General features: G+C 47.7%; 2 protein-coding genes across 3 annotated transcripts in view; both read right to left on the reverse strand.

The window, feature by feature from the left end:
- The window catches only part of LOC130204554 (actin-related protein 3), a 106,425-nt gene extending 90,451 nt beyond the window's left edge, over positions 1 to 15,974 (reverse strand). The window contains exons 1-12 of one of the 2 annotated variants that reach the window (XM_056431366.1): positions 15,783 to 15,974; positions 15,348 to 15,403; positions 14,627 to 14,751; positions 14,440 to 14,550; positions 14,226 to 14,321; positions 13,542 to 13,649; positions 13,321 to 13,464; positions 12,810 to 12,983; positions 12,633 to 12,725; positions 12,423 to 12,548; positions 12,120 to 12,203; positions 11,892 to 12,014 (exon numbers count right to left, since the gene is read on the reverse strand). In XM_056431366.1, coding sequence (XP_056287341.1) covers positions 11,919 to 12,014; positions 12,120 to 12,203; positions 12,423 to 12,548; positions 12,633 to 12,725; positions 12,810 to 12,983; positions 13,321 to 13,464; positions 13,542 to 13,649; positions 14,226 to 14,321; positions 14,440 to 14,550; positions 14,627 to 14,751; positions 15,348 to 15,403; positions 15,783 to 15,826 — 1,257 coding nt within the window. In that variant the 5' untranslated portion in view covers positions 15,827 to 15,974 and the 3' untranslated portion in view covers positions 11,892 to 11,918. Of the gene's footprint in view, positions 1 to 11,140; positions 12,015 to 12,119; positions 12,204 to 12,422; positions 12,549 to 12,632; positions 12,726 to 12,809; positions 12,984 to 13,320; positions 13,465 to 13,541; positions 13,650 to 14,225; positions 14,322 to 14,439; positions 14,551 to 14,626; positions 14,752 to 15,347; positions 15,404 to 15,782 lie in introns of those variants that run through there. The other variant, XM_056431365.1, reaches the window with a different exon arrangement.
- On the reverse strand, positions 8,114 to 11,043 carry LOC130204555 (transmembrane protein 182-like). The gene is made up of 5 exons (XM_056431367.1): positions 10,704 to 11,043; positions 9,941 to 10,040; positions 9,757 to 9,855; positions 9,530 to 9,667; positions 8,114 to 8,442 (listed from the first exon to the last, which is right to left on the reverse strand). The coding sequence occupies exons 1-5, from the start codon at positions 10,857 to 10,859 to the stop codon at positions 8,177 to 8,179; spliced, it is 759 nt and encodes a 252-aa protein (XP_056287342.1). The 5' UTR covers positions 10,860 to 11,043; the 3' UTR covers positions 8,114 to 8,176.
- Positions 15,975 to 16,583: the final 609 nt, after the last annotated feature.

Genomic DNA, 16,583 nt, shown 5'->3' on the forward strand with positions numbered 1-16,583 from the left:
TATTTCATATTGTATTAGTCTGCTAACATGCGTCTTTCCTTCTTCACTTCCTGTACTTTGATGATGAAGCATTTCATTAAAAACAATATTTCTTCACTCTCATTTCATGCGAGTGGAGCTGCCTTCATACAAACTGAATATCGCCTCATCAACGGAGGCGGTCGGAGCATGAATATGTATCCGCAGCCGAGGAAGTGTTTAATGTGATTTTGGTTATTTCAACACAATCTCCTCTGAATAAATGTTTCCACTTGGGCGGATAACGACATCCCCAAAACTTTCCGCGAGCGCAGAAGTGGACGACGGAGAGCAGACGTGGACAGATGGACGCGAGACGCTTGTGATGTCATTACTCGCTAATGAAAAAACACATTCCGGTTTCAAGCGGTCGTGTTCGCGATGCATTCAGTTGTCGTTTCCCCGGCGTCGCGCGATGCGTACGCGCCGCATCTCGTGAGATCTAATCCTGAGGGGAGCGTGGGCGGCGTGATCTCTGGTGTCATTCAAGTGGGATGAAGAGGAGGGCTTTCTTCTGCTCTTCATCTTTTAAATCCGTCCAAATCTGACATTATTCTTTTTGGGGGGGGGGCTCTTCGAGGTCCTGAACAGCTGGTCGCCTTGTCGCTGACGCTCATCTCACCGAGGATGAAAACCTTTTGGACCGCCGCCCGCTCTGGGTGGCGACTTCAGTCCGATTACATTGGGAGTGGGTGTGATTTAAAGATTAGCCCTCCTACCATCTAGTATGAGTGAAAAGGCAGCAGAGGCCTCCTCTTTATTCTGAAGAATATACACTTTTATTAATCCCCAAGGGGAAATTAGTTCTCTGCATTTAACCCATCCTTAGTTATTAAGGAGCAGTGGGCTGCGGTGAGCGCCGAGGAAGCAACTGGGTTCAGTGCCTGCTGCTCAGACACTGACTTGCAACTAATGGGGGGAGCGAGATCGAACCCCCACACCTCTGGTGCAAGGCTCCTCCCTCCCCCCCACTGACTGAGCCAAAGCCCAAACCTACTTCTTTTGGGGGGCGTTCTGATCTGTAATCCACCTGTAGCCTCCAGGCCTGCAGGAGAAGACCCTCGCATACCGACGAAGAGCTTATCCTCTTCATAAATAAAACCTGCACCCGAAAATCACAGGAACACAGGAGGGATCCCTGCTGCACACTGCGCTCCCTTCCTCTCCATCAGAGGGATTATCCCTCACACGCCGCAAATTTCTCCTGCCAGTTTCAACTCCCAGAATGCACCAGGGAGATTGGCTGCTTCTCTTCTTTCTTTGCTCCTCTCTCTTCCTCTATATACCTGGCTTGTTTTATCTCTTTGCTGGTGGGAACACAAACGCCAGTGATTCTTCCCCCTTTGATGGTGTTTTACAAATGCACTTGGCAGGCTACAGAGACGGCTGCCTAAAAACAAGATTAAGGCGCATACTTCTGGTAACACGGGGGGGGTGTCAGCATCTAACAGGTTGAATGGTCTCTTTTTCTCACCTGATGCAATCGTGTTTAGCAGCAATGAGATCGCTCACAGAGACATTTATTCATTTTACGCCTCTCATCCCCGACAAAGGAAGCAAAGTGATGCTCTTAAGGATGCCAAAGCTCGCTGTTGAACTCCCTGTTCTTCTATTGCATTCCAAACCGATCTTTTGGGGTAATATATATATACGGGGGATGAACTACTCATGGTGTGAGGTCAAGAGGTGTGTGTGTGTGTGTGTGTGTATTAGTTTGTACAGAATGCAACACACTCACTCTCATGGAGAAAGTAAAGAGACTGATTGTCAACTGCATGTCCCATCCACCCCAAGGCACTGTGGGAATGACATCACGGTTCAGGAATGCACAATTCACCCTCTGTGTGTGTGTGTGTGTGTGTGTGTGTGTGTGTGTGTGTGTGTGTGTGTGTGTGTGTGTGTGTGTGTGTGTGTGTGGCTTTGGAGCCTCGACATACACAGTAAATAATATTGTATGTTCACACCGCCGGCTCCTTTCCCGTCTTCACCTTTTTTCCCGACGTGCGTATCTCCTGTGTGTTTACTCAGCTCCGTCTCTCACCTCCGGCTAATTCTCACACCCCCGCTGATGAATTCCATAGTGCGGCACATCGGGCCCACCCCCCATAAGCCGGGGGAATGCACGGCGGCAGGTATCGCAGCTTTTATTGCTCGCTCAGCAAGTTTGAAAAAAAGGCAAATCTGAAGCGTGAGCGCACGACAAATAGAACAGACATTCGACAAATCCAACGCAAAAAAAAACGAGAGTTCTTCTCGTGAACACTTCACCTGAACTCTGAAGTTGCTCTGCATCCGCTGGAACCGTTTGCTAATAGCAGTTTGAAAAGTTTATTCATATAAAAAAAATTCAAATGGCACAGATGGTGCTCCAATGTTTCCCAAATGGCCATTTTCGCCTAAATTCTCTTTACTCAAAACTGGATAACTTTTTTTCTGTTCCTCTTATTCAAAGTCAAACTTCACAGAGGGACTGTCCACACATTGTGCTATGATCTGAGTTAGTTTAGACCTTTTCTCTGCATCCTTCCAAGACATAATCATCCTGAAAGGGCTTCTTTTTTTTCTCGGCGAACCTGAAACTTATATTTTTACTGCATTTAATCTTTCTTTTCTCTTAACCAGTAACATATATACTAATATGTACACATCTGAACAAAAGCTCACAGGTGTTGCCTTTATTATAACCCCAACATTATTCAAATAGCCTTTGTGGGTGCAGAGATAAACACCCTTTTTAGTTTGGGTGTGTCATTTCGAGCAGAAACCTCAAAACAGGCGGGTTTTTAAAAGGTTGAAGTCCATTTGGGGGATTTGACGATGTCCACTTCCTGTCAGTGTCACCTTGACTTCTTTCCCCACCTCTTCAAGAAGATCCCCCCTTCCCTCTCCGTGTAAACCCATCCACGTGAACGCGGTAGTCATCGCGAGTCGCCGCCGTTATCCCGTCTCCTCGCCGCGGCGCCTGGCTGCTGAGCTGTTTGTTTAGGAATCTGGGGGCCCCCGAAAATTGTATTCCATCGACCGTGCTCGCTATCAACACACAATTATCTGGGTTAATCATGTGGAACTGTGGCAAATTCACCCGGGGCTCAGGAACTAATGACATTCGCGACCGGCCCTGCTTTAGTGAAATGGCCCCGGCACCTGCAGCAGGAACACGGGAGATTGCCACAGAAAATGTGGTCTCATTTCGTCCTCCCTGACACACACACACACACACACACACTGACACACACACTGACACACACACTTCCTCTTTTCCAATATCTCCGTCTATCTTCCCGTTTCCATCCCACTTTGCCCTCAAATGTGTAAATCTTTCAGGTTTCCACCTCTGCTCTTCCCTTCTTTTCTCTTTTCCTCCTCCTGCCTACACCTTCTTCTACCCGCCAATCTTCGCGCCTCTTTGTGTCATCTGAATATTTTCCCAGCTCCGTACCTGCGTGACACCTGAACCGTCGACTGCCGGTGGAAGTGACGAGGTGACACCGGCGACGAAGACACGATACCTCGCAGACGACATTTTTTTTGTTGACTTTCCTTCCGGACAGACTCGCGTTCTCGCTGTATAATTAAAGACCGCGATTGAGTGCAGTCAGCGGGGTGTTGATGCTCTTTCTCCATCACATTTTCTCTCCCCCTTGCTCTTTTTGTCTCTCCATCACACACACACAATCATACACACCACAGAGTCATTCCCACCAACTTAGAGGAAGTAGAGGAACTCAATGCTCATAATTATACATCAATACAAACATATGTTTCCCAATCACAGACGCCATCCGTGTGTGAAATGGGTGTCACACCGTTGGAGGTCTCATTATTTGTGTGTGTGTCTCAACACTTTTTGGGTACCACCCACACGGGTCACAGCGACGGTGTAACACACCTCCGCTGATGATCCGAAGCTTCCTGCGTGCGCGTGGTTCCATTCCTCTCCTCCCTCGGTCAGCGCAGTCTGTATTTTGTTGGGGTGTTCGCACCTCGCGTGCTCTTCGGTCGTCTCCTGGTGAGAAATAAATGACAATGGCGGCGTTGTTATCACACAGTCACGCTCTGAGGCCCCGGCTCTCCCACCCGGGGACCGCGGCGCGGCGGCTGGAGGCTGATTAACAAATGGACGTTGGGGTTGGTGTGGCGTGTTTTTGGGGTTGGAGTGGTGTGTGAGGGTGTGAAGGTGCAACCACAGGAAGTGTTTCACCGGGCCTCTCTTTCCTGTTTGGTCATGTGACGTTGTATCGAAGCTGCAACGTATCGCCATTCGGAGCCGTCGACACACACACACACACACACAGCTGCCCCACTGAGCTTGAGACAATACGGTCTGCACCTTGCGTCTCAGATGTTGTTGTTCTGTGCACGGAAAATATATGAAAAGGCCAAGATTGTCGGGCTAATTGAAAAAAAATGTTTGCCAAAATAATCAAATTTAAAGCTTAAGAATGCAGCGGAGCCCACATAAGAAGCACACACACACACACACACACACACGTCATGTTGCTTTGGAGACCGTGACATGGTTTAACAGTCTCACAGGATCCATAAACGCCCCTGAAGGCTTCATATAATCTCCCCCCCCCCCCCCCCCCCTGCGTAATAGGAGATAATACCAGTGCGCTGCCTGATGAATCAATATGCAACAGCAGCTTTAGTTTGATAATTAATACCAGTCGGAAATAGATGTGTGATTTGGCAGGTCTGATGTGACTCTTGGTCTCCTCCGAACAGCCAGAGTCTCCGTTCCACTCGGCATCCCTTTGGAATAATCTCATCCATTTTGTATTTTTGTATTTTTTCAATAGCGCTAATTCTCTGACTAAAGCCTGTTATCTCATTAAAGGCCCCGCGATGGCATCCTGACGTCTGCATTCATTCCCCTTCGAAAAAAAAAAATTTGTCCTGACACAAATTTAATGAAAAAAACCTCAGAACAGTGGAGATTAGACGTCAAGCCAAGTGTCACAGGAGGGGGGAGGAGGGGGTCGTCTGTTTAGTTTGGGTACATTTTTAGGAAGGGTGGATTAGCACCGTCTGTTGGCCGACTCCTCCGATGCGCTACCTCCAGAAGTGGGATTGAGACGTTGAGGCGTGCAGCGACTCTCCTCGCGTGTTTGAAGAGCGACTGGAACACCCGGGCGGTGATTCGATATCAAGCGCTCCTCAGGTGGAGACAAAGAGGAGCACCCCCCGGCCCCCTGGAGATAGGGGAAGTGAATTTTTTTACTCCGATCGAACCCCCCCCAACTTCTCCCTCTCCTCCCTCATCCTCTCCTCCCTCATCCTCTCTCCCTCATCCTCTCCTCCCTCATCTTCTCCTCCCTCATCCTCTCCTCCCTCATCTTCATCATCCTCTCCTCCCTCATCCTCTCCTCCCTCATCTTCTCCTCCCTCATCTTCATCTCCCTCTCCTCCCTCATCCTCTCCTCCATCATCTTCATCATCCTCTCCTCCCTCATCCACTCTCCCTCATCTTCTCCTCCCTCATCTTCATCATCCTCTCCTCCCTCATCCTCTCCTCCCTCATCTTCTCCTCCCTCATCCTCTCTCCCTCATCTTCATCTCCCTCTCCTCCCTCATCTTCTCCTCCCTCATCTTCATCTCCCTCTCCTCCCTCATCTTCTCCTCCCCTCCTCCGCCATCACCCTCGTGTCGGTTGCGGTGCTGATAATTCCCTTCTGTTGGAGAAGAAAGCGTTCGTGGATGAAAGAAACTTGGATTTAATCTCTCTCTCTCTTTCTCTCTCTTCGGGGCGAAGGAGTGAGGGTGATGGGAGGGGAGGAAGTAGAAATATACGGAGCCACGAGGCCCCGGCAGGTGAGGCGAGGTAGTCGACTAGTTGAATTAAAGAGCGTTTTCCCTTCTGGAGGTTCACCTGAGGAAGAGGAGAGCGGCCGGAGATGGAGGGAGAGCCGCCCCCCCGATGAGGCCTCCGGCTCTCAGGTGATGATATGAGAGGTCATGGAGGTGGAGGGGCCACAGAGACGGACATCCACTCGTCGTATGAATGGATTCAATCCCCCCGACGTCGCCGGGCTGAGCTTTGATAAAAAGGATAAATGTGGAAGCAGACGTGTTAAACTAGTGTATTCTAGCTCTAATAGCTTCTTTCACATCACTTCTTAAAACTCATTTTCATAGAACAGCTTTTAAGTGAAAAGGAGTTTCCGACATCGCTTGAGAGGGTTTTTCTTCCCACGCTTTTCTTGTTTTTGTTTCCTTGAGTCGTTGTAAAACGCACCGGCGGCCCGAGGGCCCCAGCATCCTCTCTAGGAGGGGGGGGGGGGGGGCTTGGGGGGGGGGTTGGAGCTCCACAGGCCCACTCTGCCAGCCGCATGGCAGCCAAGCGTGGCTCCGGCCAGCTCGGGCTCATATGTATGGAAAACCGTGTCTGGAGAGGGGGGCCACGGGGGCCACGGGGGGCCGCTCCAGTCGGGGAGGCAGCCCGGGGTCCCGGTGCAGGTTAGGGGTCCGGGAGGAGAGGCTAATTTCTTCTACTTGGCTGAGCAAAGGCCGGAATAATTGCGCCCGCTGGGTCGGCCTCCGGGTGATGTGGAGGGAGAGCGGAGCGTACCAATGTGAAGAAAGAGGGGGGGGGGGGAGTCCGGCTTCCAGCGGTTTGCTCATTATATTTGTTTTCATGAAGTGAAAAGTGAAGAAGAAACACTGAGCATGCATCTGGTGTGCTAAGCGTCCTCCTCCTCTTCTTCTTCTTCTTCTTCTTCGTTTCTGTTGCCCCCACTCGGTGTAATCGCTTCTTTCTTCTCGCTGTGATGATGTGACCTCAAGGTCGAACTCGTAGAGTGTGTGCGGCGAGTGATGAATCCGTTGGTTGGCGAGGTGGAGAGGAGGTGTGTGTGTGTGGGGGGGGGCTGTGATGTGTCATTGCTCCGGTGTAATTATACTCACCTCGTTCACAGCGGAGATTAAGAGGAGGAGGGATGGAGACGTGATGAGAGGTGGATCCCCCCCCCCCCCCCCCCCGCTCCCTTTTGTCACGGTAACATGTCAAAGTCTCACTTCTGTTTGCCTTTTTCTTTTATATATTCCAATTATCAAGGTGTGACTCCCAGCCGTCAGATATAATGTTAACTATGCTGAGTTCTTTTGTTTGTCGGCAAAGTTACAGGGTTTAATTATCACTTACAAATCTCTCTCCTCTGCCGGCTGCACGTGTCACGTCGTTGGACATCAGGCCTCCAGACTGACACCGAGACAACGCTGCCCTCTAGCGGCGGCTGCGAGTATCACACACACACACACACACACACACACACACACACACACACACACACACACACACACACACACACACACACACACACACACTTGAGAAGACGTCTCTCCCGTCAGGAAATGGATTATGACAGTCTAATTTATTATTACCTCCATCCCTCTCTGACCCAATACTTCACAGCTTCAACCTGCCGTCCCGGTGACAGGCAGCCGGGTCACACTCGGGCCGCTCCGTCCTTCAGCGGCGACACCCGCCGTCCTCCCCCTACACTTTTGTCAAAATTGATTTATCAATTATAATAAAATCAGATGGAGAATATTGGAGTATTAATCACATTTGGATCTGTTTAATAGACTAGAATAATCATTTATGAAAGTCCGACTTCAAATTGAGGATTCCAATTATCCACAGTGATGGAAGCCCTGAGTGACCACCTGTCAATCATCCCGTGTCTCTCGTTGTCCACTGAAGTTTGTTTGTTGACTTCTACTGTTGATGCATACCCCCCAGGGCTTTGTGTTTATCTATAAACAACAACAACAACATTTTTATGTGCAAAAGAGAAAGAACATTTTGTTTTACATTATCTCAGCAAGACATGAGCAAAATGGACATTTATATATATTTATACCCAGATATAAAGAAAGAAATATAAATACATGAAAAAATATGTAAATGGATTTAATTAAATATATCAATATATCGAAAAATAATATATGTTATATATATGAATATATATATATTTATACACATACATGTTATATATACATATAAATATATTATATATATGAATGTATATATTATATATATACATATATAATAAATAAATATATATATATGAAAAATCCATACATGTATTAGTCCATTTAGTTTAGTGATGCCATTGTCCTTATTTCGCTCCATATTTCTGTAGGAGGAGCTCCATCACAGATAAGCGTCAGATTCAGGAAGTCCGTCTCTTTCATCGAGCTGCAGCCGCTGAACGCCGCGGCCAATCAGGATGAAGAGCGCCCCGGCCAGCAGGCAGAAGAAGACGGCGACGGTGGCCATCACGAAGGAGGGGCCGTGCTGCACGCTGAGGTGGAAGGAGGCGCAGGTGGAGGCTCTGTGGTGGAGGGCAAACTGCTCCAGGGTGTCCAGGACCTGGACCCACGTCAGGTACATCACCAGCACCGCTAGCAGGCTCACACCTGAGAGCCACAAGATTCAAGTTCTCTTCTCCAGGGTTGACATCTTTACCCTGGAGGTATTGTGTATACTCTCTAGATATTATGAAATATAGCTTTTACACACATTTTTGGGATGTATTGTACAAATTCAGAGCATAAAAACATCTCTTTTGCACGTCAGCGAGCCTTCTGGGCTTATGTGTGCGTTATATCCCTGACGTGGAGAATGTGTTGGCTCTCAGAGGCTGTTCCCTCCGAGTGGACATCACGTCCTCTAATGTGCCCGTCGGAGGATCACATTCTGGGGGTCTGGATGTCGATCATGGGGGTTAGTCCTTCCAAAAGATAACCAACATTTGGCCTCCTCCATGAAATACATCTTCCCACCTGTTCCCAAAACTGAAATTCTGAGTGGAGGAAAAGCTCAGGGGTGAAAGGAGGCGGAGCCAAGAGCTTCAACAAGGACACGACAAGCACACTTTAAGGACGCCAAGGAAACTTTGGTAACCTCCAAAAGGGGAGCAAAACAAACACACACACACACACACACTTCCTGTTTTTGTCCATGTTTAAAGCAGAATATGATTCAAAAAATATGTACAATATTAATTTAAAGCAACATAACTCAAATTTCTTTCCCCACACACAATTAAAAGCCATATTTAAGAATTTAGGATTAATCTAGCTCTTTTCTGAAATAAAAATAATCATGTTTTGTTTGTAACCACATTGACATGCAGCCAAATACTGTTCAGTGCAACATCTTTAATTTAAAAAATGATGGTAAAGATCCGATAACCCCCAAGAAACTCAAAATAAGGTGAATTTAGCAGATAATGTGCATAAAAAGATGCACAAGATTAAATGTAAATCAAGTCGCATCTTAATATAAAGTGTACCAATATATCTTCATAATAAAATAATAAAGTAAATAAATAAATCATCAGCTCCCACCTGAATATATAAAGGATGAAGACTTTTTTTAAATGTTACTCTTACATATATATATTTAAACATAATTTATCGTGTCATCGTTTCTTGATCCGAGCGGTGAGAAATGTGAGATATTTTTATGTCATATTTTTGTTTTTAACATATTTGTCCTTACCGCCACATAGCAGGAGGGCCCCGCCCACTCTATAGAGCCTGTGATTGGCCAGCGGGCTGGCGCAGATGACCACGAATCCACCGACCACGACGGATGCCGCTCCCGCCACGAGGAAGATGCTCCAGAAGGTCCTGAACACTGGGAGAGTTACGAGGCCTCGGGAGTCACGAGCGATCACAAAATATATATTTTTTAATAAATTCACCATTCACGAAAACGATACCGACCAATAGCAGAGGGGAGTTCATACGGCTCTTCGGGGGAACCGCTGGCTGGAAACGGGAAGAGGAAGGCGACCCGGCACACCTTGGATGGAGGCGGATTATCTGCAGGGGGGGGGGGGGAGGATGCTGTTGTGATGCTGCATCACCAGATGTGTCTTTAATAAACGCATCGCAGTGAAGCGCTCACAGATCCAGAGGTCCAAGATGGAGTATTGATCCGAGGCCGCCGTGAAGGAGCAGCGCCAGAACAGACCCTCGTGGAAGACCCGCACGCCGCCGCCGCCATGCTGGACCACAAGGAGATAGATGGACCTTCCTCTGAGAGCAGGATTCATTTGAGGACAAGGACACGACAAGCACACCTCAAGGAATCCAAGGAAACTTTTGAACCTCCAAAAGGGGGGCAACACACACACTTCCTGTTTTTGTACATGTTTAAAGCAGAATCAGATTTTAAAAATATGTACATTATTATCTTCTTAAAGCAACATAAGAAGGTAAACATGAATAAAAAAATGTAAATCAAAAATTCTCAAATAACTTTAGACTGAATTTTCCCCACACAATTAAAAAAACAAATTCAATTTATTTGAGATTAATTTGCTCTTCTTATAGATTTTTTTTGTTTCCAACCTCCTAAAACTCATTGACATGCAGCGAAAATATCATTCAGTGAAACATTTTATTAAAAAAATTATGGTAAAGATCCAAAAATTCCCTAGAAATTCTAAATAGTGAATTTTGCAGCTAATGTGCATCAAAAGATGCACAAGATTACAAGTAAATCAGCCCAATATAAATATGAGGTGTACCATGACAGTATGAAACCAAACCTGCATGTAGATGGTCAAACATGCAGATGGACCTCTTCCTGGACCCCCCCCCCCGACATCCTCGTTGGAGCGCTCCACTCCCTCTTATCTCCTGGTTTTAAACCGGGCGTTAAATACCTCGGCGCCGCTCTCGCCCTCCGGCCTCCCGCCGCAGGCCTCGGCGGCCAGCAGCCAGTACTCCGTCCCGCAGGAGAGGAGCGCGAGCAGCGTGCCCACGCCCCCGGAGAACAGAGCGAAGAAGAGGAGCACCTTCAGCCTCACGGCAGGAGACATCTCAGGAGGCTCCACACACACGACGCTTCAGAGATGCTTCTCCTCCTGCCACGACGCTCCGGACGCATCGGTCTGCTCGTCTCGAAGCGGCCTTTATGGAAATAAACTCTTGCATCACACGGCGGTCTGCAGGGGTACAGTTACATGAAGAGGGCGTGGTGGGGGGGGGGTGACCCACACAAATATAGCTGTTGTGTTGAGAATAGACGCGAACCGGAGACGAACCGGAGACGACTCGAAGACGACCCGGTCGGCGACGAAGAACACGAATCACACCGGTGGAAATGTCTCCTTGGCATTTATTGTAATGCCGGCATTGAGCTGCAGGTTTACAGTACAAGGCTCTCCAGAAGAACTGAGATCTCGAGGCAACAGTGATGGTCCAACAACAGTCACTCAAACGTCATTAATACACATGTTGGAGAGAGACGGCGTCACCGGCGGACACCACTCGAACAGATGGATGATATTCTTTAAACGCCTTAATAATCTGACTACAAATAAATATCTCTTCCAGATACTGATGGACATTTAAAAAGAAAATCAGGGAGGGTCAGTGTGTCTGCTGATTGATATTTGTTGTTGTTGTTTTCACCCATTTGATGACCAAAAAGGTGTTTTATTCACTCGTGTTTGTGGAAAACAAACCAGGTTTAGAACATTTAGCAAGAACCCAACCCATATACACAGAGAGGTCTATACAGGACTCATGTTGATTAATCACATATTAAAACCCTGTGAGGATATCATAAGTACATATACGAGGCACGCAGAAATTAAAGATTCATCACCTATTATTAACCTACTTGCAGTAAACATTATATGCGAGGATCCTTCGGGCCGAGTCTCCTCTCGTCCTCCGTTTTGTGAGGATGTTGCCGCTAGTTTGTCAGTTTGTTTGGTCCACTGTTTCTCCCAATGAACGGGTCTGTCGGAGCATCCGCGCAAAGGCTCATGGGACGTCCACGGCACGCGAGGTCTGGCGGAGCTTCTTCCCCCTTTTTTCTTCTTCTTCCTCCTCCTCCTCCTCCTCCTCCGCTGAATGCGCCGCCCCGACGCTTAGGACATGACTCCGAACACGGGGTTGTGGCGGCAGATGCTCGGCCCGATCTCCTCGTAGTCTTTCTTGGTGTGGCACACTTGGTAGAACTCGGGCTGCCGGAGAGAGAGAAGGGTTAAAGGTTAAAGGTCACGGGTGAAGTCCCGTTGGTGCGATGCCCCTTCACGGGTCGGTTATGTGTGGTTATGTGTGGTACTCACAGTAGACGCCAGCATTGATCCCCCGAACCAGACGGCGTACCTCTGCATGTGATGCGTGATGACCTGCACGTCGATGGGCTTCGGCTGCAGAACGAGAGAAGAAAAGAAAGAGAAGAACTCCGTCAACAGAGAAACAAAAAAACACTTCCTGAAAACCTTTCTGCAGAAATAAAGTGGAAACGCATCGTTTCATTCAAGTGTTTTCCTGAATTTAGCTACAAAACACTAATCACGTGCATAAGAGGGCGGAACACATTGAAGAGACTTTAAAGCAGTTCTCATCCCTTCTTTTTAGATCCTCACCTTCAACTTGCCGCCGCTCAGCTCCTCGCTCATCTTCAGCCGCGCGTCCACGGACCTCTTGAGGTCCCTCTGCATGCGGCGGCCGAAGTCCCTGAACATGGTGGAGCCTCCGGAGAGCACGATGTTCTGAGAGGAGGAGGAGGAGGGAGACGATGAAGCACACGGACGAGTAACAGTTGGAGCGGGCGGAGGAGGGCGGAGCTTCTCTACCTTGTAGAGCGGACGCCGGACGTCGATGGGGCAGTTCTGGATGACCTCGTCCACGACCTCCGAGATCGGCTGGGTGAAGTCTGGGTTGGCGAACTGGACGAGACGGGGGGGTCAAAACAATATTAATACACTGCAACATCCCGATGAGGAGGAGGATGACTTTCAGCTCCACTCCACCTCGGGGTGGAAGAAGATCTCCGGCCCCAGGAAGCGCTCGTAGCCGACGTCGATGGTGAACTCCTTCTTGGAGACGGAGTTGATGCCCGTGTACTGTTTGATCCACTTGGAGGCGTCCGTGTCGTACTTGTTGAACTCCTTCACCAGGTCGGGGCAGACGTAGCTGAACCGCTCCTGAAAGAACAAGCAGAGCGACCTTCAGCGGAGGCAACGACGTTTACGTCGCCGCACTGACCTCTAGTGGTCGGGCTGAGAAGTGCACAACAGGGACGACACTAACAACCACCGCCTGCTGCAGCTCTGTGCAGGAGAGCAAACACCAAACAAACCACGTGGCGAAATAACACGTTCAACCGTCTTCCCACTCGTCATAAATCATAAAGTACTATTTGCTCCTCTGAATATACGTCATTTAAAACTGTACGTCGCAGCTTTCTTGTTGCAGTAGATATGACCACCTTCTGTATCGCGTATTCTTTTAGATTTGTTCTCAGGACGCTCCACCACTGACCTTCACCGCCTTGGCCGTCTCCAGCGACTGCTCCGGGGGGATCCCCACCTCCCGCTCCCTCAGCAGCTGCTGGGTGAAGTACGTGATGTCGCGGCCGGCGATGGGGATGTGCTTAATGCAGCTGCCGATGACGTAGCCTTCAGCCTGGAGGACACGCAGGTCAGCACCGGGAGCGGTAACGGGAAAAAAGGTTTAAAAAGAAAAAGAGAGGCCCCACTCACCACCGGGATGACGTGCGTGACTCCGTCTCCGCTGTCGATCACGGTGCCCGTCAGCGTCCGCTCCCCCACCTGCCGGGAGGTCCAGGAGGCAGCCAGCGCCAGGACCGCCTGGAACACACGGCGTTCGACTAAATACAGGGCTCTTACACATTTTGACCAATGGATTTCCAGGACTTTAAAGCAAATTTTCACGACCAAACTGAAATCTCGGTATTAAAATGACCCAATTTAGAAAATGTTGTGCGTTTGAGCGTCTTTCTTTAAAAAAACATATCAATTATTTCAAACTCTGCGAAAATGAACATGTGAATATACGACATTTCCATGACTTTTATGAGTTGAGTTTTTTCCATGACTTTTCCAGGCCTGGAAATGACCATTTTAAAATTCCATGACTTTTCCAGGTTTTCCATGATTGTACGAACCCTGTAAATAACAATAACACACGGTTCTGAAGAGCAGGGCGGAGCCATCTGGCATAAAGGAGCAGGATTTAGAGCAAGAGAAACAACTTAAAAAGAAGAAGTAACACATTTTATTTCCTCTTTGAACCTCTGAATCATAAATCATAAATACCAAAAAACTTCCCTACTTCTACGGCTAGTAGATGCCAGAGTCAAATTCATCCTGGTTGCTGAAGGAAGGAGTACATTTCGGGGGCCCGAATGTTCGGGGGGGACGTACCTGAACAGCAATGTAGAGGCCCGGGACGTTGAAGGACTCAAACATGATCTCTGCGGTGTACTCTCGGTTCTCCGGTGTGTTGAGAGGAGGTTCTGTCTGGAGACGGAGACACACAAGTGATGTGAATACGACCTGAAGCCACCATAGAGGGGGAAAAGGGCATTGAATGCAACGGAGAGCCTTCTATTGCGATGTTAACGGGTTCTGGCCTCACCAGAAGGAAGTAGTGGTCTTCAGGTTCCGCCCGCAGATACTTGAAGATGATCTGCTCCATGAAGCGCTCCATCAGGTCCCAGTCCTCCACTATCCCGTGACGGATGGGCCACTGCAAGGGGAGGAGGACAACGTCAGTTTCTTAGATTCGACCGACCTCACGAGGTGACGTCTGACTTCCTGTTTACCTTTGTTGCATACGATGGTTTGTCTATGGCTTCGTCCCCGATGAAGAAGTCCAGGTCATCGACCCCCTTCGTCATCCGGCGCTGGGCCTGGTCTCCCACCTTGGCCGACTCTCTGATCGCGATACCTGGAGACGATGAAGCAAGACGCGAAAACAGACGAATGGAGAGAAATAAATCATGCATGAAGGACCGTTTTCAGCTGTGGAATAATACACAGTTTAGTATTTACAGTAACAATACACAACTCTGAAATTAAGGACTAAAAGGTCCTAAAATAATGGCATTAAATTATTGTCTTCTCTTCAGGGGAACAATTAAACATTCTATTCTCATCACCGACGGCAACACAGATGAATGCAACTGATCTGACTTCATCACATTTTGCCTCCCAAGCGCTTATATAATTACAATTATTATATCTATTTATCTTCCAAACAAGATGTCCGATAACCAGGAAGTCGACCTGAAACCGTCACCGTGTTACAAATCATTTTTTTTTAAAAAGAATCCTCATTTAATGATTATTTAAGAAAAAAAACCTAATTTATGTTACATGCATTTAGAAATAAAGAAATCATATCAAAATACAACAATAAAAGATCTGAACGACTTAGCTAATTGACCGACAATATGAAAACATCTCAACAATCATACGACACATTTAAACGTGTCATTCTGTGAAAGCTTGACACTATATTGGAGTTTGGGGCGTTTCACTCACATGACGGGATGATGAACTGCGGCTCCGTGTTCCCGGCATAGCCGAGCTTCGTGTAGCTGCAAGGGAACAAAGCAGGTCGCGTTACCGAACCACCGCAACACACCGAGCCGACCTCAGGAACACGACGACCCGATGCACAAGTATCGATTATCACTCATTCTGCCTCGAGGGGGTTTTGACCAGGTAGTGGCGTTAGCATAGCGAGCTAGCTGCGGCTAACCGCGTCAATAAAACAAGAAATCAAGAAGAGGAACAAGTGAGAAATAAACCACCGGGTCCCGTTAACGTGTCGGCGTGCACTCCGTAAACACGACGTGGACGCGCGCGCGTGGACGAGCGGCTCGGTTCCGAGGCTCGTTCGGCTCGACGGGGCGTTAGCCGCAAGTTTGACAGGCAGCTAACGCTCGCGCTCGCGGCGCGTTTGTTGTCACTCACCCGGTGCCGCAGTCGACGACACAAGCCGGTAACCGACCAGCCATGCTCGCGCTCCTTCGGTACCTGTCGACGAGCAAATGTGCGCGAGGCGTCCGGTGCGAACGATATCTGGAACAGCGGCGGATTTAAATCGCGGCAGCGCTGAATGAAATAGCGGTGACGGCCGATTCGGGAACGCTTCCGGGTTTGGGGGCGAAAGATTTCTTCGAGTGCGGAGTCAGCGGCTTCGAGGCGCAATACTGCCCCCTGGCGGCCGGAGACCGACACTGCAACTGATTTATTGATTTACATGTTTTAAATGTTGGTTTTTCAGATTAAATGTTTCAAATATTACATGTGAAAAATAGGGGCTAACTTTTATTTTTTCTTGTGTTTTGTTTTTGAAAAGTTTAAAAGACTGAAAAGTGTTATTTATCAAAGTCAAAGTCATCTTTATTGTCACTTCTTCCATTTGTGGAACATACTGAAGATCAAAAGTGTGTTTGTCTCTTGTGAGTAATAATAATAGTAATAAAAGTGATACAGTTTACAATGACAACGAACATTTAGACAACATATCATTTATAAATTAAGAATTATAGAAAAAACGTTGTTTTGAAGCAGCTGTCAAACATGGAGTTGTTAGCAGCCTTTGACATACGAGTCTAAAAGTCTAAAATGTTTGTTTTTCACATTAAATGTGACAAATATTACATGTGAAAAATAGGTATATTAAATAAGGACTGCCATTATTCTTATTCATATACATTTTGTTTTTTACATTTAAAAAAACTGACAAGTTGTATTTATTATGTTCAATCA

The sequence above is a fragment of the Pseudoliparis swirei genome, chromosome 14 (assembly GCF_029220125.1).
Source record: "Pseudoliparis swirei isolate HS2019 ecotype Mariana Trench chromosome 14, NWPU_hadal_v1, whole genome shotgun sequence".
Classification (NCBI taxonomy): domain Eukaryota; kingdom Metazoa; phylum Chordata; class Actinopteri; order Perciformes; family Liparidae; genus Pseudoliparis; species Pseudoliparis swirei.